At 39.5% G+C, this 22281-nt stretch overlaps 1 protein-coding gene across 3 annotated transcripts; it reads right to left on the bottom strand.

Moving 5' to 3' along the window:
* Positions 1–933: 933 nt before the first annotated feature.
* On the bottom strand, positions 934–19715 carry LOC143211811 (uncharacterized). Of its 3 annotated transcripts, none has more exons than XM_076429806.1 (4): positions 19011–19715; positions 18817–18944; positions 16676–16893; positions 934–1691 (listed from the first exon to the last, which is right to left on the bottom strand). In XM_076429806.1, the coding sequence occupies exons 2-4, from the start codon at positions 18875–18877 to the stop codon at positions 1635–1637; spliced, it is 336 nt and encodes a 111-aa protein (XP_076285921.1). In that variant the 5' UTR covers positions 18878–18944; positions 19011–19715; the 3' UTR covers positions 934–1634. The 3 variants fall into 3 exon arrangements, with proteins under 3 accessions (XP_076285921.1, XP_076285920.1, XP_076285919.1); XM_076429805.1 differs by lacking the exon at positions 934–1691 and having other exon boundaries at positions 15881–16893; positions 19011–19239; positions 19326–19715; XM_076429804.1 differs by lacking the exon at positions 934–1691 and having other exon boundaries at positions 15881–16893; positions 19011–19239; positions 19329–19715.
* Positions 19716–22281: the final 2566 nt, after the last annotated feature.

Here is a 22281-nt window from a genome sequence, read left to right as displayed (position 1 = left end):
GTGTTTTTCGTTAGTAACTCCTAAACAAAGCCCCGGCTGACATTGGTGCAAAGGAAAATGTTACTTCAAATGACCTAAGGAACCTCCCATTTCCCGGACTTGAAGGGGTTTTGGGCAGTGTGAGGGTGGGCACCCTCTCTCTGATGACCAGAGTACATGCGCGTGCGCGACGGAGATTTAGTGGGGCGAATGGAAGACACGTTGCGCGTGCGCGATGGGGACGCAACAATGACATGACATTTCGCAGGTTTTAGGTTATTGCCGCGTAAAATTCACCCATTTACTTATTTCACATACTATGTAATTATTGATCCCTTTATGTTTATGTTGTGAGTTGTATTTCTTTAAAATGTAACGTTACAAATAAAACATAATTTGTCAATTTATCATGTAGAAGAAAAATGAGTGAATTTATTATCCCAGTCTCTTTTATGCAACTATTTTTGAGGTGCGTATGAGGGTTAACAGTGTTAAAATATATTATGATTTATTGATTTTACTGGAATGTAACTCAGTACTACATACATACAGATTTCAAGATTTTTTAAATTGTACATATAAATAGTAAGCATTCATACTTCGCTTCACGACTGAGACTCCCACATGTTACAATTAATTTTATTTATAATAAAGAATGTTTACAGTCTCTATTTAGAACGACCCACATGATTCATTTCATTAAGTAGGTACATGTACATAACAGGTACGATACGATACGCGGCAATAACCTAAAACCTGCGAAATGTCAGTCGTTGTTGCGTCTCCATGGTCTCCATCGCGCACGCGCAACGTGTCACATATTACTCTGGTCATCAGAGAGGGGGTACCTTGTATTCCCCTCGAGTGACGGTTCGGTCACTTTCTGGCGACACTGGTTTTGGGACACCCTGATACATGCACATATGATTTAATTAACGATACATTTATTTTATTTATTTTATTCAAGTATACATTACATTTATAAAATACGTATTAATATTTGGCTGTTTGCAACATTTCGAATTTTGCAGTTAAACATATATATTCTTTATTGTACGTACAGTAATCATTCGTTTATTATTTATTCCCAATACAGAGAGGAAATTAACTAATCAAAACAATATTCTATGTATTCGCGAGACTGCAGTGACTACAGCTATTTTTTTATTTTAATTCCTACCACCATCAACGAGATGTAAACTCGTCTGTGCTACCACTAAGAAAGCTGTCAGCACAAACGAGATATAGTAATCATATTCCTATATCCCATTTGTGCTGTCAGTCTATTTTAGCATTTCCTCTCTGCTGTCAGCAGCCCCGACGAAATCCTGCCTGGGGCCTGGGGCTCCAAAACCGAGTTGGTAATACAGGAAATTACAAGAAAAAGAGGCCATGTGGCCTCAGCAAAGATGGCCGCCGAAATACATTGCATGATAGGTCTATTCTTATATCTCGTCGGTGCTAAACATTATTATCATTTACTTCAATACATGTGATATAGATATTTCTTTTATGTACAATTATATGTTACAGTAATATATAAAGTATAAATACGTACAATTAAACAGAATGAATTCAATTTTATTATTTTATGTCCAATCATGAACCATGATCTTTGTCATCCAAGCAATTGTAAGTCAGTAGGGAGGCAGAATTCAGTGCCATTCATCCACACTGTTATTATTGGTGAAGACGGGATGTAAACTAGAAATCTAGTACATAAAGAGGACTCTTAATTTCTGTTAAACTTTTCACGTTTATTATTTCTTACCACATAGAGAAAAGTAAATTGGACATCTTCAAAGCTAAGCAAAATCTCAAAATAGCAAAAATATAAGAAAAATCATGTTATACATATGCATGTGCAATACAAACAAGTAAGCATGCATACATAGCAGCAATACAACACATAGCAATATTTTCACAAACAGTAGGGCTGCTGATCTAGAAGACGAAATGTTATTTACAATAAAGCGTTACTGGTGGGCCCAAACTATAGAATGCGTTAAGAAATGTCGCATATTTGTTCCTGTTACAGCTAAATCATACTTTTTTGTTTCCGCGTACATGCGTAGCTCTATGTAGCATGCAGCTATGGTTTTTATCTGTTTATTCGAATGGCTAACGAATTCTTCGGCGCTTAACATTTCTATATTGTGCTGTTCTAATTCTTGAAAAATGTTATTATTTTCGGCTATCACTTGGAAAGCTTTAGCGGCTAAAACAGCAGGGAAATTCTGCTCTACGGGTGGTTTCCCGGAATTGAGATTGCATGCCCTTCGAAGAAGGGATTCTGTGCTTAGACAAATTTGCACAACACTCGGCGATGGTATAATTAAATAATTACGCGTAATTGCTTTTATATACGATTTTGGATCTTGCCTGTGTACAGAAATGTTACTTTTATCTATTTCCTCACACGCAAGTAAACATTCAATACAATTAATTTTTTTGTGTTTTTTAAAGATAAAATTACCCAGCAGCAATATATCCAATTGCTTGCTGGGAAAATTCACTTATATTTGGAGACTTTGCCCATGTGAAATTTAAAAATTCAGTAATTTCGGGGAAGTAATCGATTGAGTATGTTCTACATGCTCACTAAGCCCGTACTTTTCTTGTATTTTTAAATTATGTGCTTGGTCGTAAACATTGATATCGTACCTATCTATTCCTGCACGTCTTTTCTTTGGTTCGCTTGACACATTTAATATTCTAGTGTTGTCCAATGCCCTCACGTTTCCTGTACTAATTGAAAAATCATGTCGTACAAGCAGTCGCTTGTACGCGGAAACAAACTGCGAAACTGTCGGATTTGGGCATCACCCACTTCTGCCTCTAACAGCGCAAAACAAGAGTTCTAAATGATCTTGGCTCGTCTTATATGATAATAAATATTTTATTTGCGATCCATCGGGTTTGACATACGAGTCGTATATATTAAAAATAGATAGTACTGCGGTAAAAAGCCCAATGAATCTCACTTTTCGCCTGGAGAGGAATATGGAAGTTCCATTTTTATCTTTGTTTTTTGATAAATATTCAATTTCTACGATTAAACGTGGACGCCAAATATCCTCGTTCTCGCGTTTTATAGGACATTTGAGGTGCCTCCCCCATGGATTCCCCACGTTCAAAAAATCGAATATTGTATCGACGCAGCGTAAAAAACGTGCTGTTGCTGCACCACCTTCAAACTCCGGAATTTTAAGCACGTCCAACAAAATTCTATACTATCGGCCACGCTTGAGCTCAGTGTTTGTGCAGCTAAGGCTACCTTCATTATCATTTTCCTGTATTCAATATGTTTCGTACGAAGACGATTACCCAATCGTAGACCTTCCTTCTGTTGCAGTAAAGCAAGTTCTTGAATATATCGCCACTCGATTTTGTTTCCTTCTCCATCAAAGAGGACTAAATATTCGCCTAAACAAAATTTCTTATGTTCTTTTGTAACAGACCTGTACCGTACAGGCCTGTTACTATACACAACATAAACCGGATCAATCCGGATAGAACCAAACCGAGATCAACCGTCGATCATTTCTCGGAACGAACCGCCGTATCCCCGTCGTCGCGCCACCCCCGCGCCTAGAAACAATCCGCGAATCACCGCACCGCGCTACCACTCCCACCACTAATCGCGAGCTATAAAAGCCGCTACGGCCAGAGCTCGAGACATCATTCATGGCACAGACGCGAACCAGTACGAAGCACGTAAGGAACGCTCCTGTCATCGTCTCCAGCGTAAGTATCTGCATTAACATGCTTAGGTTTCCCACGCTGTCGACGACGAGCTAACTTCGCCTAGCGAACACCTCGAAGCCGGTCGTGAGAACCAAAAACTCGTAGAGCACGGCGAGTCGCCACTCTTCTGCAGATATGGTATGTCATCCGCTGAATCCCTCATCCTGAATCCGAGAGCACGGCGTGTCGCCACTCTCTTCCGCGGCCACGGTGTGTCACCAGCCGAATCCTGACTCCGAGAGCACGGCGCGCCGCCACTCTCTTCCGCAGCCACGGTGTGTCACCAGCTGAATCCTGTTGACTTTCATACACCACACTATTCCACGGTCACGGTGTATCACCTGCTGAACCCTGTTCACCCGCACTATCATTGCACCACGCTCATGTATACCGAAACATTCACACCGTCGAAGATCCCGTTCACGATCGACTCCGCGACATATTCGATTTCTTACACCGCGATCTACCTGTACGAAGGCAACCCGCGAACATCGTAATCATATTTCGCGTTCAGCACTCTCGCGACCGCGACATAATAATACTCGTTGGCAGCGAGCGCACGTTAACTTCAATTCCACGTGTCTTTATTTATATGCACCCCGTACTTCCTTATCCCGATTATTCTCTCCGCCGTATACGAATCCTGGCGCGGCGAGCTAACCAACAACGGTGGGAATCCAGAGCGAAATCAACCGAGACCGGGAACAAGACCCGTTACACTTTAACATATGACAAGCATCAAATATTACATTAATGTCTGGCTCGCCAGGCACAGGATGTGTGAAATGAACTCTAAATATGTTATAAATATTTTTATGCCCTGTCTTTCTCGGATCTACATGCATTCAAGCACCTAATTTTTCTATTGCGGCAAAATGATCACATGGGCCGTCTAACGTTAAAAAAAAGTTTAAACTGCACACAGTCACGCCCGCTTTCTGTAGACGAATGAATGCCTCTCGCAATAAGTTGGCTTTAGTTTCGGCGTTCAACGTTGTAATTAAAAAATAGCCGATTGGAAGTTTCCAATTACTGTCTAGCTCCACAACCATTATTACAAGGGCATTTTTGGCCTCTAGAAGGTCATCCCCACCACTGATACCGTTACCTAAATCAACATGACCCCGCATTATTCCATCGCGACCCCTCTGACATCCTTTTTATATATGTAAGCCTGTGCGTAATCAAGCTTGGCTTCATCGCTTGTCGACACGCGCGTGAGAGTCAGTATGTAACAAGACTCCGAGCTGTTAGCATCGATGTTATTGTATCGATGTATACAAAGGTTTGCTATCGGCAATTGTATTGATTCAGGTTAGTTTTAAGCTTACTCGTTTACTGTAATATTTCTGGACTCCGCTAATTTGTACATATTATTAATATTACAGTTGTTTACTGCATCATATATGTGTTGAATCTTACCCAAAACTTCGCTCCATTTGAACTCTCTAAATTGTAACTCACAAATCAATACAATGGAGTTTAAGGCAAAGTTTTATTTTGTCTCGGAGGCCGGTGCAGATACGAAAAGCACCGTAGTTAAAGTGAAAAGAATTCAGCTGCTTGGTCGAGAGGAAAGTTTTTTGTTTCCAGCAGATAAGCAGACGAGTGTTCAGCATGGAAGGCTTTTTGAAAATCCTATCGTTAAAAACGTAGTTAAAAGTTTGAAGGTTCGCAATAAATTTCGCAATGTGGTGTTGACTTTATCTGAAGACCTTCAGAAAATTTACTTGGATACAGAAGGCAACGTTGTGTTGTATGACGAATATCTGGAAGAGGCTAATATCGAGCAAGAGTCAAGGCCAAACGAACAGTCAACAATCACAAGTGAAAGAAAAACAAGTGCCTTGGTAAAGGATATAGTGATTGAAAAGTTCGATAGTGAATGTTGGTGTGCAACGATTGCCACTTCTATAACTGTAGGTTTAAGGGGCGGTTTACAGTCCTTAGGTATAAGCGACCCTTGCAGAAAGGAAAAGGCGAGGACCGAAGTCAGTCGCAAGGAAACCGTCGAAGGTAGCACGTCGTCACATTTTCGTAAAGAACCATTTGCTGTATTTTAGTCATAAAGTTATATGTACTTAACTTCACGTATCTTTAACACTGTACACGCGATAGTGTGGGATTCTACTACTCTAATAAAGTCTAACAGGTTATGGGCCCAGGATCCAGTGTTTTAAGGTGTGTAAACTAGTTGTGTGCAGACTAAATACAATTAAGGACATTGACATTTCTGTTGGAGAAACATAAAGTGAAATTATGGCAGACAGTGCGGGATTTCGTTTCGCTATACAGAAATTGAATGGTGAAAACTACCCAGTATGGAGCTACAGAGTGGAACTCCTACTGATCAAGGACAATTTGTGGGACGTGATTAAGGCAACGCCGGCTACAGTGGATGCTGGATGGTCAAAAAAGGATGACCAAGCACGTGCTACCATTGGATTGTTGGTAGAAGACAACCAATTGCAGCATATAAGGACCGCTAAGACAGCACGAGGCGCATGGAATGCATTGAAGGAATATCACCAGAAAGCTACTTTAACAAGTAAGGTATTTTTGTTAAAACGAGCATGCAGGATGGTGCTCAAGGAAGGAGGTGATATGGAAGAGCATATTACGACATTTTCAAGCTATGTCGATCGACTGGCAGCTCTCGGACAAGAGTTACCTGACAATCTCGTAGCAGCACTCCTATTAGCGAGCCTACCAGAATCATACGAAACTCTAGTAACGGCATTGGAAAGCAGATCGGAATGCGAACTCAGTACTCAGTTTGTGAAAAGCAAACTAATAGATGAGTATAAAAGACGTAAGAGCTCAAGGGACACACAAGAAAATGCTGAAGAATCAGCTATGAAGACCGCATTCATGGGCAACAGCGGTGCGCAACCGAAGAAAAATTGTTTCTTCTGCAAGAAGCCTGGACATTTTAAAAGTGAATGCACAAAGTATAAGGTTTGGAAGACTAAACAAGAAAAGGCCAATAAAGCGTCCGATGAAAAGCCTTCTACAGATTACTGCTTTTACATGAAGGACAGAACATCGAAAGAAGCATGCTTCGGGGCGAAGACAATAAAAAGAAAAATGAATTCTTGGATTGTCGACTCCGGCGCAACGAGCCACATGGCAACATCGAGGGACTTCTTCAAGGATTTCGATTCTGGCAGGAAGGGACACGTTTGTCTCGCGGACGAAGAAAAAACAGCTAAAGTGGAAGGCATCGGTTCAGGTATAATTCGGTACGCTGCGGACTCGGAGAAAGTTGGGGAAATCCCAATACAGGATGTGCTTTACGTTCCGACCCTAGGCTGTAATCTATTGTCTGTGAAAAGATTAACTAGAGACGGGTATAAACTCGACTTCGAGAGGGAACAGTGCCGAATCCTCAAGGACGAGAAACTACAGGCAACGGCAAGACTGTCTCCAGACCTGTACAAATTAGAAACGGTCGAAAGGGTCTACGCGGTCAATGAGGCCATAAATTCGGGACATACAGATAACTGTCAACATTCATGGCATCGGCGCTTTGGACACCGTGATCCGGTCGCTATCAAGGAGATGGCTGAAAAAGGTCTAGCGACAGGTATCAAGGTAAAGGACTGTAAAACGCGCGAGACCTGCGAGTGTTGTATAAAGGGCAAAATGGCACGGATACCGTTTCCCAAGGAATCAATCAACAGGAGTGAATCATTTCTGGACCTGATTCACACAGACGTTTGCGGACCAATGCAAACCGTAACTCCAGGTAACAGGAAATATATTTTATCAATCATTGATGATTTCTCAAGATATTCTCATATTTATCTGATGAGTTACAAAAGTGAAGCTGCAAGATTTATCAAGGAATTTGTAGAAATGGTAAAAACTAAATTCAACAAAAAACCTAAAGTTATAAGGTCAGATCGAGGAAGGGAGTACATAAACGACGATCTGCAGTCATATTTAAGGAAGGAAGGTATTCGATCTCAATTTACGGCTGCATACTCACCACAACAAAACGGAGTTGCAGAGAGAAAAAATAGGTCATTGCTGGAAATGGCAAGATGTTTGCTGCTGGATGCACATATGGAAAAGAAGTATTGGGGTGAAGCGGTATGTACCGCAAACTATTTACAAAATAGGTTGCCCACAAAAGCAACAGGGAGAACTCCATACGAACTATGGTTTCGTACAAAACCAGATGTGAGCAATTTACACATTTTTGGCTGCGAGGCATATGTACACATCCATAAGGAACAGCGGAGAAAATTAGACGACAAGGCAGAAAAGTTTATTTTCGTAGGATACTCGGAAGAATCGAAGGCGTATCGACTGTTGGACATCCAAACTAACCGGATCAAAATTAGTCGAGATACGATTTTTCTTGACAGAATTCGCGAAAAGGGAGTAAATAGCAATAAGCCACCGCACGATGAAGTTATTTTCCAGAGGACTAATCAGGAGTCATCAACAGAAGATGTCATCGAGGAGGAGTCATCAACAGAAGATGTCATCGAGGAGGAGTCGTCAACAGAAGACAACACGGAGGATACTTTCTACTCTGAAGATGAAACAGAAGATAGCAATTTTGACGTCAATATACCTAATACAGGGGAAAATCAGACGCAGCGCAGACATTCTGAAAGGACAAACAGAGGTGTGCCACCAGACAGGTACATGGCCGCATCACTAAAGGTAATGTCAAATGAAGGCAGTGAACCCCGAAATTTCAAAGAGGCTTTATCGGGATCACATAAAGACAAATGGAAGAATGCCATTGAAGAGGAAATGAAATCATTAGAAGACAACGAGACGTGGGACATTGTGCCCAAACCGAAGGATCGAGAAGTCGTCACTTGTAAATGGGTTTTCAAGTTAAAACGGAACGCCGAAGGGAACATTGAAAAGTACAAGGCCCGACTGGTTGCACGTGGGTTTTCACAGAAATATGGAACAGATTACGACGAAGTCTTTGCGCCCGTAGTAAGGCAAACTACCCTAAGGACACTTTTAGCCATCGCAGGTAAGAAGGGTATGACAATAAAACACTTCGACGCGAAGACAGCATTCCTGAATGGAAATTTGACGGAGACCATCTACATGAATCAACCCGAAGGTCATGCCATACCTGGCAAAGAGGATTATGTCTGCAAATTGAAGAAAAGCATCTATGGATTAAAACAGGCAGCAAAAGTGTGGAACGATAAACTAAGTGACTTGCTAAAGAAACACGGGTTTAAACAAAGCAAGGCAGATGCATGTCTATACATAAAGTGTAGTGAAGGTGAAGTGATTTATGTGATAGTTTACGTAGATGACATTTTAATAGCGGCAAGAGATGTGAACAATATAGATAAGGTAGCATATTGTTTGAAAAGGTACTTTCATCTTAGCGATTTAGGTCTATTGAAGCACTACTTAAGTATAGAAATTAGAAAAGATAAGGACGGTTTTTACTGCATGAAACAGACCGAATATATTAAGAAAATTTTAAATCGATTTGGCTTGCAGGATGCGAAAAGTTCTAGTATACCATTGGATTTAGGCTATATGAAGAGCAGGGATGGTTTATTGCCAATGCCAGATAGTAATAAGTATCAACAATTAATCGGTGCGTTATTATATTTAGCGGTTAATACTAGACCAGACATTTCAGCGAGCGTTGCGATCCTAAGTCAGCATAACAAAAATCCTACTGCGGCTGATTGGACAGAGGCGAAAAGAATTGTTCGTTATTTAAAGGGAACTACAAATTACGAACTAAGACTTGGTAAACGGGACGATAAGAGTGGTTTAGTGGGTTTCGCAGATGCAGATTGGGCTCAGGATAAGACAGACCGAAAATCAAATAGTGGTTATTTATTTCAATACTTTGGAGCACCAATAAGCTGGGCCTGTCGGAAACAACCATGTGTAGCCTTATCGTCTACCGAGGCGGAATATATTGCACTTGCCGACGCATCACAGGAAGGTGTCTGGATACGGAATCTGCTGGAAGATTTTCATAGGAAAACAGAAGAAAGGACAACAATTTACGAGGACAATCAAAGTTGTCTTAAACTCATTGAGAACAAGAAGTTTAGTAACAGAACAAAACATATAGACACTAAGTTCCATTTTGTTAAAGAATTAAAGGAGCGAGGAATTGTTGATTATAAGTATTGTCCAACTGATGACATGCCAGCGGACATGTTAACGAAACCGTTAGGAAAGGTAAAATTAAAGTATATGGCGGAGCGTTGCGGATTAATAGGCTAACAATTGAATGCGGATAAGTGACCATCGTTGAGGAAGGGTGTTGGTGTGCAACGATTGCCACTTCTATAACTGTAGGTTTAAGGGGCGGTTTACAGTCCTTAGGTATAAGCGACCCTTGCAGAAAGGAAAAGGCGAGGACCGAAGTCAGTCGCAAGGAAACCGTCGAAGGTAGCACGTCGTCACATTTTCGTAAAGAACCATTTGCTGTATTTTAGTCATAAAGTTATATGTACTTAACTTCACGTATCTTTAACACTGTACACGCGATAGTGTGGGATTCTACTACTCTAATAAAGTCTAACAGTGAAAATATAAATGCGAACGCTTGGATTAATTTATTTGTGCAGGAGTGTGACAGAGTGGGGATTGCCCAAAATAAATACGCTGAAGTATTACGATTGTTTCTAGAGAAATCCGCATTAGATTGGTATAATGTTTTTGTAAAGCAGAACTCTTTGTTAAATTGGGAGGCATGGAATAACGCCTTTATTGACATCTTCTCTGCACAGTCCTGGACAGATATAGCGTATGCTTATAATTTTAAATTCTATAACGGCTCGCTACTAGAATACGCGTTAAAGAAAAGAAGATTATTGATAGAAGCGGATGATAGCTTGTCTACAAACACACAAATTAACATGATTGTAATTAGTTTACCAAAATTTATTCAAAATAAGTTAGATAGAAAATCCATCATAAATATAGAAAATTTAATGTCAAAATTAAAACAACTCGGTAAAATTAACGATTCGAAAAATGACAATGTAAATAAGAGAATGCTAAGTGAAAAAAGACCATGTAGCATCTGTGATAAGTTAGGTTTCAAAAATAGATTGCATTCAGAAAGTATATGCCGTAATAAAGATAGGCAAATTAAAAATTTTAAAAATGAAAATATCAAGGTTACAAATAATAACGAATTGCAGGAAGTAGTAGCAAGTTATGAGGAGGCAAAAAACGAATAGTTCTCCCACTTATAAAAATTAAGCTTTTTGCAAATGGTTGTCCAGCAATTGGTTTATATGATTCGGGATCCAACATCTCCATGGTTAATAGCACCTTTATGAACGATAATAAAAATATTAAACAAATAATAGGTGGGAGAGATACTATTAAATGCGTAGCTGGAACGGCGAAAACGGAGGGGATTGCAATAATACGTACTAAAATTGGTAACTTAGAAGAGGATTTTCCGTTTTTCATAGTTAAGGAAAGTATTGATTGTGAATTTCTATTAGGACTAGATTCAATAACAAAATTCAAGCTCTGCCAGGATGAAAATTTGAAGATATCACAGAAACAACAGAAAAATAAAAATTTAGATAAGCAAAGTAACATTAGTGAAACAAGCACTAATAGTATAGAAGATATTATAAAAAAAAATGAAATAATTTTTGCCAAATCAAAGTTTGATATAGGAACAGTAAAGGATTATGAAGCCACAGTGAAACTGACAGAAAATAGATATATTTCAAAGAAACCTTATAGATGCTCTTTTCAAGATAAATTAGAAATTGAGAAACAAGTGGAGGATTTGTTGAATGCAGGTTTAATAGAAGAGTCAAGCAGTCCTTATGCAGCTCCTGTAACCATGGTTTTTAAGAGAGAAGAAGGGAAAAGATCACGCTTGTGTATCGATTTTAAAGAGCTCAACAAAATAGTAGTGCCAGAAAGTCAGCCTTTCCCAAGGATAGATGATCTTACGGTACGCGCCAGAAATAGTAAGTTTTTTTCAAAATTCGATGTGAACTCGGCGTTTTGGTCGATTCCGGTGCGTGCAAAAGACAGATATAAGCTGGCCTTTGTAACCCATCATGGCCACTGGCAGTGGAGATGTTTACCTTTTGGTTTGAAATCTGCTCCCGCTATCTTTCAAAGAGTCTTAGCAAGCGTGATAAGAAAAAATAAATTGGATTCTTTCACAGTAAATTATATAGATGATATATTGGTGTTCTCTAAAACTTACGAAGAACATTTATATCATGTAGAGCGGGTTCTGCAAGCATTATATGAACAAGGTTTCAAACTGAATAAAAAAAAAATGTCAGTTCGTCCAAGAAAAGATAACATATTTGGGACACGAAATTGGAAACAATATGATTAAACCAATAAACGATAATTTAATGGCTATTAAGAAGTTTCCAATACCTACAACAAAAACACAAATCAGACAGTTTTTAGGCAAGATTAATTTTTATTTGGAGTTTATACCAAATCACGTAGCCTTACTGGATCCTCTAAGAAATTTGTTAAGGAAAAATGTATCCTTCGATTGGTCTGAAGAGTGTATGAATAGTTTTAATTTAACAAAAGAATATTTGTGCACAGTTCCTGCCTTGGCAATTTTTGATCCAGAGGCCCCAATATTTATTTTCACTGACGCAAGTATCGAAGGAGTGGGAGCAATATTGAAACAGCCACAGGAAGATAACTCCTTGAAGTCGGTGTTTTTCTTTTCTAGAAAGTTGACAGACGCTCAGAAAAAGAAGAAAGCTATTTTTATAGAATGTTTAGCCATTAAAGAAGCCATTTTATACTGGCAATTTTATTTGATAGGAAAGAAATTCGTAGTATTCACGGATCATAGACCATTGGAAAATTTCAATATAAAAAAAAGTAATGATATGGAACTGGTTCAGATTTTGAATTATATTTCACATTTTGATTTTGAAATGGTATATAATCCGGGTAAAGAAAATACTGAAGCTGATTGTTTGTCTAGAAATCCGGTTTTGGATTCACATGAGGATACAAACAGTGATTCTGTGATTAAAACCTCAAATTTACTGAAATTGAACGATATCAAAGAAAATCAGAAATTGTTAAAAGTTGATGATAAATGCATTATTAAAGATGATATAATTTATAAAATTCTAAATAATAGAGAGAAAATATGGATTACTGAAGAATTCGGAAAGTTTCTTATCACCGAGGTACACGCTGATCAGGGTCATATAGGCACAAAACAGTTAATTTTAACCTTTGGCCAAAAATTCTATTTCAAAAATATATATAAGCACATAAGATTGATTTGTAGATCTTGTGAAACTTGCATTAAAAATAAATCGAGAATAGGTATCTTTAAAGCCCCTTTATCTCAACTTGGTCCAGCAAAGGAACCTTTCGAAATAGTGTCGATTGACACAATAGGAGGTTTCAAAGGTAATAAAAGTACAAAAAAATATTTACATTTGGCGGTGGATCATTTTACAAGATTCGCATACATAATAACCTCAAAGACTCAAGTTGCAAAAGATTTTATAAATCTAATCAAGAAAGTAGAAAAAAATGGAAGTATTAAATTGGTTTTCGCAGATCAATATCCTGGTATAAATTCAGCACAGTTTAAGCAATATCTAAATAAACAGAAAGTAGCATTGGTTTTTACAGCAGTGGATTGTGCGTTTTCTAACGGATTGAACGAGAGGACAAATCAGACTTTGGTAAACAGAATACGATGTAAAATTTATGAAAATAAAAATAAATCATGGCCTCAGGTAGCAGAGGAATGTGTAAAGGATTACAACAACACAATTCATAGCTCGACCGGATTTACTCCTAATTATCTGCTGACAGGATTAAACCACTCATTTTTACCTGATGAAGTGAACGACAATAATTTGACAAATTTAGTCAACAATAGAGAAATAGCTTTTAAGAAATCAAAAGAAATTCACAATCAGAATAAAGAATATTATGATAAGAATGTAAAACAGATAAATTATAAGGTAGGAGATTTAGTTTATGTACAAAACGCTAATAAATTGAATAAAAATAAAATAGATCCAATTAGAGTAGGTCCTTTTAAAATTAAAGAGAAAATTTCTGATGTAATGTTCTTGTTAGATAGTAGATTAAGGAAAAATGAGTCAAATATTTTTCATGCTAGTAAGATTGTTCCTTTCACCGATGGAAGGGACCCTCGGTCTTAAAAAGGGGGGATGTAAGCCTGTGCGTAATCAAGCTTGGCTTCATCGCTTGTCGACACGCGCGTGAGAGTCAGTATGTAACAAGACTCCGAGCTGTTAGCATCGATGTTATTGTATCGATGTATACAAAGGTTTGCTATCGGCAATTGTATTGATTCAGGTTAGTTTTAAGCTTACTCGTTTACTGTAATATTTCTGGACTCCGCTAATTTGTACATATTATTAATATTACAGTTGTTTACTGCATCATATATGTGTTGAATCTTACCCAAAACTTCGCTCCATTTGAACTCTCTAAATTGTAACTCACATATATATATATATATATATATATATATATATATATATATATATATATATATATATATGGTATACTTATACATGCTTATACCTCCTTCGTAAAATCCAAACCGAAATCGCGTTTAAATCCGTACACAGCGATATGTATATATATCTTACGCGTATTTATATATATATATATATATATATATATATATATATATATATATACATATCCCCGTGATCGTGGACATAGGGAATCGGGAAAGAAGCGATAGTCACCGGTACAAGCGGACGCCAGCATGGCAACCGCGAGTACAGGTGTACGTACATCTAAACCGTCGTTTCGTTCGAACTGCGAAAAGTATACATTGACGACAACATATTCGTCCGTGCCTCGTACGATTTAGACAAAAGGACTTCACGGTTCACCGAATCCCTATGGTCCGCGCTCTTATTATAAATAAGACGAAATCGCGCGAATCGCTCTCTTCTAGTTCAGACTCTCTTCTAGTTCAGACTCTCTTCTAGTTCAGACGCTCTTCTAGTTCAGACGCTCTTCTAGTTCAGACGCTCTTCTAGTTCCGAATTTCATACAGTTCAGACGCTCTTCCAGTTTCGGAATTTATACAGTTCAGTTCTCTAGCGTCGTCAGTCGAGTTTAAATCGCGTTTTCGGACTTTAATCTAGTTTAGTCCATTTTCTCGCGTTTCCGGACTCTGTTCCAAATCGCTCACGATATTCAGGTCGTATTGCACCTTACCATTTCTACCATTTCCATTTCAATTATATTTCAATTGTTTCTAAATTATCTGTCGAGGTTGCTCGTGGATTCTTATACCATACTTACAGACATTATTTCTGCGCTATTTTGTTCACACGAGCTCGCTCGCTTTATAATTCTTATCACAATTGCTATTTCTGCGCTATTTTGTTCACACGAGCTCGCTCGCTTTATAATTCTTATCACAATTGCTATTTCTGCGCTACCTTGTTCACACGAGCTCGCTCGCTTTATAATTCTTATTGCAATTGCTATTTCTGCGCTATTTTGTTGCACGAGTTCTGCTCGCAAATCATTACTTTGTATCTATTCTGGTTCATTATACTTTGTTTGTTTAAACCTATTATTTCGCAGCTTTAATTCAGCAACACCTTGCTCCTCGATATCTTCCACTTCTAAAGTGTCGTTCCCAGTGACCGGTTAAAGTGATCGCGAAAGTGAGTGTGCGCGTGGTGTTTCATCGGGTTGTTCGACTCCGACCTGGTTCCGCAAATTTCTTAGACTTCCTACGTCCGTTCTTCTAACCCTAAAATTGGTGTATCAATCGTGTACGTCTGAGCCCAGAGGGTGCTCGGTACCGAGAGAACACTAATTCCCTTCGATCGAAATCTCCTGTCACAAATCGAGCAAACCCACGCGTTCGGACGAGTTGCACACACCCGCATAGTGACACTTCGACCACTGGGAACCATCTCTACTACCGCGATACGTGTTAGTTCTACGCGGTGTTCACGACGGACGACGTCCGTCTCGGTTCGCATTTTATTCCCCTCTTCGCCTTTTCAACAACGACGAACACCGGTATCGGGTCCCTGATCAGACGTGGACGTTACGCGCCACGTGGATCTAAGATCGTCTTAAATAAATTGGTCGGTTACGTCCCCGCCCCGTCTGGGCTCGTTTCGTCGGATCATATCCAACGCGGGACGTAACAAATGCAAAGGATTCCTCAGTAAAACCTGGTTCTACATTTACACTACTATACTACGTTCTGAGGACATCTGCGTGCGGAAGCGCTAAATTAAAGGTTTTTCTAATATATGAATACGCTTTCGGTGAATAAAAGTGTACCGTTAAAGCAAACGCGCGCAGTGCTGGGGTGTAAAGGAATAGTGGAAGGATTTAATTGAATTAATGGCACTAGCACTTTGTATTTAATTGTCAACAGCAACAGTCAAAAAATCCACTTTATTAAAACAGAATTAAATTTACTGAGAACAAAAATTAACCCGACACCAATTATAACTAAATGAAGCAAATAGAGAATATAGTAGTAAACCAGAGAGAGAGACAAAGTAAGCGCAATGGCTCTTCTCTTAACCGTATTGGTTTCTGTAGCGGTAACAGCTCAAGCAAGGCTGGAGTTTGAACAGCAACTGATTTTTCGGTAAACAGCGGGGAACGACGAGTCAGGACGGTCGAGAGGAGAGGTAACGAGGGCCGGTATTGTCTCGAGACATTGTTGTCATTTCGGCAAACCCGTCTCGCCCTTCTTTCCCCTGTCCCATGCTAACTCGCGTGCTGCCGCTGAGCTCGCACGATCCGCAACATGGGGGTATTTGTCTCGCGTGAGTTTGCCTACGTTTTTTCTGTTTTTCAATATGCGGTTGAACAATTCTAATGAAGCATCCGCATTAGCAGAAAGGCCATAATATGCACTATCAGGCAGAAGTCTGTTTTCCTTTAACCCTTGTATCACATTTTGTAAAGAGTGTACCTTTTTTCTCAGTCGTGTGACCTGCTGCTTCAGTAATCTATTCTCCTGCATCGTGGACTGCAATCTTTTTCGCATATTATCTAATTTCTTCATCGTACTTCGTGGTGTATTGTAGTAACAATGATCATGCAGTACTTTTTCATACAGCGTTATGTGTTGACGCTTCTCCCTTACATCTGCAGTTTTTGATGTGCATGGTGAAGAGAAATCTTTACTAACTGCAATGGGAAATATTGTTCAGTACTGTAGACAGATTTTAATCTACAAATAGTAACATTATATGCCACTTTTAATATGTTAAAGTAAGCTTTTGCTTTATGAATAAGAAAAATTGGAAGAGCTAATTTCATTTATAGATTAAAATGGGATACTCTGTATATTTAACTACCCGATTTTATAGGGAAGTTATTGTAATGACCCCGAAAATCGAAAATCGATTTTTTAGCAGATCTTCACGTTTCATGGTCATTGCAGTCATTTTAGACTATTTTCAGCAAAATGTTCGTATGTGTGTGTGTGTGTGTGTGTGTGCGCGCGCGCGCGCGCGCGCGTATGGCCGTTTCTCTGTAATCAAATTTTTCGTTAACGTTTTCAGAAAAAGTAACAACGCGATCAGGATGATGAATGATGCAATAGATGTGCCCCGCTGTAACTTAGAGCTGATCAGATTTTGGTCCATTTTGGTCAAGTAGTTTTTTAGTTTTTTTAGTTTTTTCGAAAGAAGTTCATTCAACAATGCAATTTATACGAGAGAACGGAAAGTTTCCACCGAAGAAACAAACGTAATTACACAAAAAAATTTTTTTCGATTTTTTTAAAATTAAAAAAAAAAAATTTTTTTACGATGATGTTTCCGCTTACAATAATCGAAAATTATCCCAATGCAAGAGTGAGTTAATCATCTCTACTCCCGAGAAAACATTTTCAAAGAATATCGATGAAAGTACAAAAAAAAATTTATATTACAATCTTTGAAAAAACAATCAGTTCAAAACGAATTATTAACTGAGATTAAATTGAAAATTAATATAAGCTATATGATAATTATTGTGATGTATCGGCGCCATCTAGTGGAAACGCCAAGCAGGTGCAGCGCGCGTCCGCAAGTAGTCAGTAACATTCTGCCATTAGAATTTCAAATAAGTACACTAAAGTAATCCGATGTAGGAATTGTAATCCAGTTTAATAAATAATGTTTAATACACCACAATTATTAATAACATTGATGTTGAAAACGGATTGGTTAATGGAGCACACATGGGGAATATTAAAATTTATTACTTTTCAAGAAAATACTAAAATTCCGTCTATATTGTGGTTAGATTTTCAATTGGCCAGAGTAGGAGTGAAAGTAAGAACTCGTTATCGTGATTATATGAAAAATGTAAATATTGTCAAAATTTTACACCAATAATAAAAATATCGAATCAAGTAAATATGTCGAGTGAGGAAAAATATCAAATCACACGTAGTCAATTTCCAGTGGTTCCTGCTGAAGCGATTACGATTCATAAAAGTCAGGGACAAACATACGAGAAAGTATGTTTGGATTTTAAAAAATCAGTAAGGCGAACTTTACAAATGTTGTATGTAGCACTGAGCAGAGTTTCAAAATTGAGCGCGGTTTATATATTTTGGGACAATTTAAATTAACACTATCGAAGAAAACCAAGATCAATACTGCAAACCCGGATAATGAGGAGTTGTATCGTTTGCGAAAAACTAATTAAGACAATTTATTTTGCAACATTAGTATGCTATAACAAGGAACCAAGCGAGCAACGAGCATACGATGTTGGTTTAATGCGACGCCATATAGCAAACATTTTGATAAGTAGAAAACTATTGAATTTCCCTGAAAACGTATAATCTTCTTAAAACGTACACTTAATAATGATAATAATATACTGCAACTAACGAATCGGGAAGTTCTTTGTGTGGCTCGTGGAGAGTCACACACCAAATAAAAAAAAAAACATTAATAGCTATAGGTACTACTAGCCATGCGTACCACTAACCATTTCGCAAGAGCAGTCCTATCCGTGAGCTCGCAAAGCGAGCGAGCAAAAACAACCCTACTCGCGACCGAGCGAAGCGAGCGAGCAACAATAACCCTCTAGTTGAAACTTATTTCAACTTACGTGTCTGGTTTCTGGTTATAGGTGAATGATTGCTGGATATAGTAGGTGAAACACACGGCATTCTACAACAATCATCGGTTCTGGGACTTCTTCTATTGTTGCAAAAGTTGCCAGAACATCATTATTATCTGAAAAGAAACAAGTATATATTATATACTTTGCAACCCTTTATTAACAAAGACAAAGTGTCTTACCTCTAGCATTACTTTCCCTTAAGATATTCCTCTGTGGTTCACATCTTGACTTTTTCGGTAAAATCGTGGGCACACTCCCAGGCTTTAAACGTTTTCTATTATAGTATAGCACGCCATGCTGTCTTCAGGAAAATGATCAGAACAGATGAAACTACTGTCTGTAGGCATCCATCCTTCCCGACCTATTTCTTTGACCCACTGTTTACACAATGCTTCATTTCGAGGAAACCTATGCAAAATCATATGAGAATTAAAAAAAAACAGTAAACAAAAAGAATTGAGTAATAAAATAAATGAGTAAAAAATTAATTTAACTACTAAATTGGAAAGATTCCGTTTCCGGTTGTGTGAGAGATTGTGGTAGGTAATTAGCTGTGCGTGATTTTGGTGTGCTAGAGTGGAGTGGAAAGAAGTGCGAGTGCTGAAAACTGCTGAGAGGGGTTAGGAGATCTAGGGATAGGTGGGAGAGAAAGGGTTAAGGGTGTGGGAGTGAGAGAAAAAGCAATAGGAAAGGGATAAGTGAACGGAGAGAATAGGTTAGGTTGGCGTGGAGATAGACAGGTGGGCGCGGGAAAAGAGAGTAGGAGGAAGGTAGCGCGATCTGGAGAGAGAAAAGTAAAATAGGTGACAGGTAGAGTAAGAAGCGGGAACTTTTGAAAAGAAGTAAGAGGGAAAAAGTTGAAAGTGTAGGAAAATGGGCGAGAGAAGAGGGGTAGAAAAGGGGATAGAGAGGGAGGAAGCGAAGGGTAGATTGGGGATGATCATGAGGGATGGTAATATAGAGCGGTGGTTCAGCTCTGAAAGTGTGGACTCCGTGGGGAGGAAAAGGGGGTTTGAGAACGTAGAGGAAGGGGAGGAGGATGTTAACGCAATTTTTAAAAAAAGCGATAATACGAGGAGGTCTCCGCAAAAAGATAACAGGGGCGAGGGAGGAAATTATAAAGAAATGGAAGAAATGTTTAGAGGGCTAATGGGGGAGGTGAGGAGGATGAGGGATGAGATGAGGGGGGAAAGGGAGGAAGGGAAATTGTTAATAGATGAATGGAGGAGGGAAAGGGAAAAATGGAGGGAAGAGAGGAGGGAGGAAGAACTAAATAGGGAAAGGATGAGGAATTGGTTAGAAGGCTTAGACGAAAGGGTAGTAAAGGTAGAGGGGAGAATAGAGGAGCTAGTGAGGGAGGAGGGGGAAGGGGGTAGGAGGGAAAAAGCAGATATGAGAATAGATCGTATAGAGGGAAAATTGGGAAAAGTGGAGGAATGGATAGGGGAAAAGGAAAGGGGGGGAAAAGAGGCGGGGGAGTATGGGGCAAGGGGAGAAATAAGTATAGATGAGAATAGGAAAAGATTAAGGTTATTAGAAATTAAGCAGGACAAGAGGGATAGAGAGGAGAAGAAGAATAATATAGTAATAAGGAGGATAAAGGTGGAGGGTAGGGATATAAAAGTAGAGGTTAAAAGACTGTGGGAAAAGATGGAGTTGAAAGAAGAGGGTATTAATGAAATTAGGAAGATAGGGAAAGTAGGTAAAGACGGGAGGGGAATGGTTCTGGTGAAGCTGTCAAGTAGGGAAACTAAAAGAAGGGTAATGGAGGGGAAGAAAAAGCTTAGGGGGCAAGAGGAAAGGGTAGAGGACGATTTAACAGAAGAGGAGAGGAGGGCAAGGTGGAAGATTGAAAGGGCAGCTGAGAAAGAAAGGAGGGAGGGAAAAAATGTTCAGATAGGATACATGAAGTTATGGGTAAATGGGAAGGTGAAAAGGTGGGATGAGCTTGAGGAAAAATTGATAGAGGGGCAGGGAAACGAATAGGGAAGGAATCAGGGGAGGGTGGGGATAAGAAGAAGAGGGAAGGGTATAAGATTAGTTTCTGGAATGTGGCAGGGCTGTTAAATAAAAATAAGGAGTTTTGGAAAGGGATTGAAGATTGGGATGTAGTAGTTTTGATGGAGACGTGGCTGGAAGAGAAGGGATGGGATAAAATCAGGGATAGGCTCACAAAAGGGTATGTGTGGGAGGTTCAATGGGCAAAAAGGGAGGAAAAGAAGGGAAGGGCAAAAGGGGGTATGGTAGTAGGTGTGAGGAAGGAATTAGAAATAGAAGGGGGGGACAAAAAAGGAAGTGAGGGGATTATGTCGGTGAAGGTGAGGTTAGAGGGGTGTTGGTGGAGGGTGGTGGGGGTATATGTAAATGGGGATTTAGACAAGAAGCTAGATGAGATGGGGGAATGGGTAGAGGCTAGAGAAAAAGGGGTAAGGGTGATTGTAGGGGGGGATTTCAATGCAAGAACGGGAAGGGAAGGGGGAGAGGTCATAGAAGAAGGAGGGGGGAGAGGGTTAAGAAGTTCTAAGGACCTAATAGTTAATGGGGATGGGAGGAGATTGTGTAACTACATAGGAGAAAGGGGGTGGGGAATTATGAACGGGAATATAAAGGGGGATGAGGAAGGGGAGTGGGCGTACGTAGGGGCGAGAGGGAACTCGGTGATTGATTACGTGCTGGGGAATGAGGATACAAGGGAAGGTGTGGGAAAGGTAGAGATTGGGGATAAGATAGACTCAGACCATATGCCCGTAATAGTATGGGTAAAGGGGGAGATGGGAGGGAAAAAAGGGAGGAAGGGAGGAGGGAAAAGAAGAATGGTGGGGAGGTGGTCGGAAGAAGCAGGGGAGGAATTTAGGGAAAAATTTGCAGCTAGAGCAAGTGGAGGGGATGGCTTGCAGGAAGACTGGGAAGGGCTGAAAGGGAAAATAAAGGAAGTAATAGGGGAAATGGGGAAAAATGAAAAAATAAAGAGAAAAGGATGGTGGGATGAGGAATGTAGAGTAGGAAAACAGTTAGCGAGGGAGGAGTTAAGAAAGTGGAGAAAGGAAGGAGGGGATGGATTAGCCTTTAGGGAGAAGAAAAGGGAATACCAGAAATTGTGCGAGGAGAGGAAGAAAAAAGAGAGGGAAAAATGGGAAAAAGAAGTAGAGGGGATAAAAACGGAGAGTCAGGTGTGGAAGGTTGTAAGTAGGGAAAGAAAAAGAAGATCGAGGATAGACGAAAGAATAAGGATGGAAGAGTGGGAACAATATTTTAGGGATTTGCTGGGAGGGGTAGAAGGGAGGGTGGGAAAGTTAGGAAAAAGTAGAAGAGAGGGGGATGGAGAGAAAGATTTAGAAATAGGGGAAATCATAAGGGTGGTAAAAGGGCTGAAGGATGGGAAAGCGGCGGGTGGAGACGGGATTCCAAATGAGATATGGAAGCATGGGGGATCCGAAGTGCAGGAGGAGC

This window comes from Lasioglossum baleicum, chromosome 9, assembly GCF_051020765.1.
Source record: "Lasioglossum baleicum chromosome 9, iyLasBale1, whole genome shotgun sequence".
In the NCBI taxonomy this organism is placed as follows: Eukaryota; Metazoa; Arthropoda; class Insecta; order Hymenoptera; family Halictidae; genus Lasioglossum; species Lasioglossum baleicum.
Note: the sequence above shows the minus strand (reverse complement) of the source record. Positions and strands in the feature narration are given on the sequence as shown.

Bases quoted from the DNA above. Each gene is read 5' to 3' on its own strand.
- LOC143211811 (XM_076429805.1), bottom strand. From the start codon at position 18,877: ATGCCGTGTGTTTCACCTACTATATCCAGCAATCATTCACCTATAACC. The intron at 16,894-18,816 runs GTAAGTTGAAAT...TTCCCATTGCAG, and splicing joins TATAACCAGAAACCAGACAC to TTAGTAAAGATTTCTCTTCA.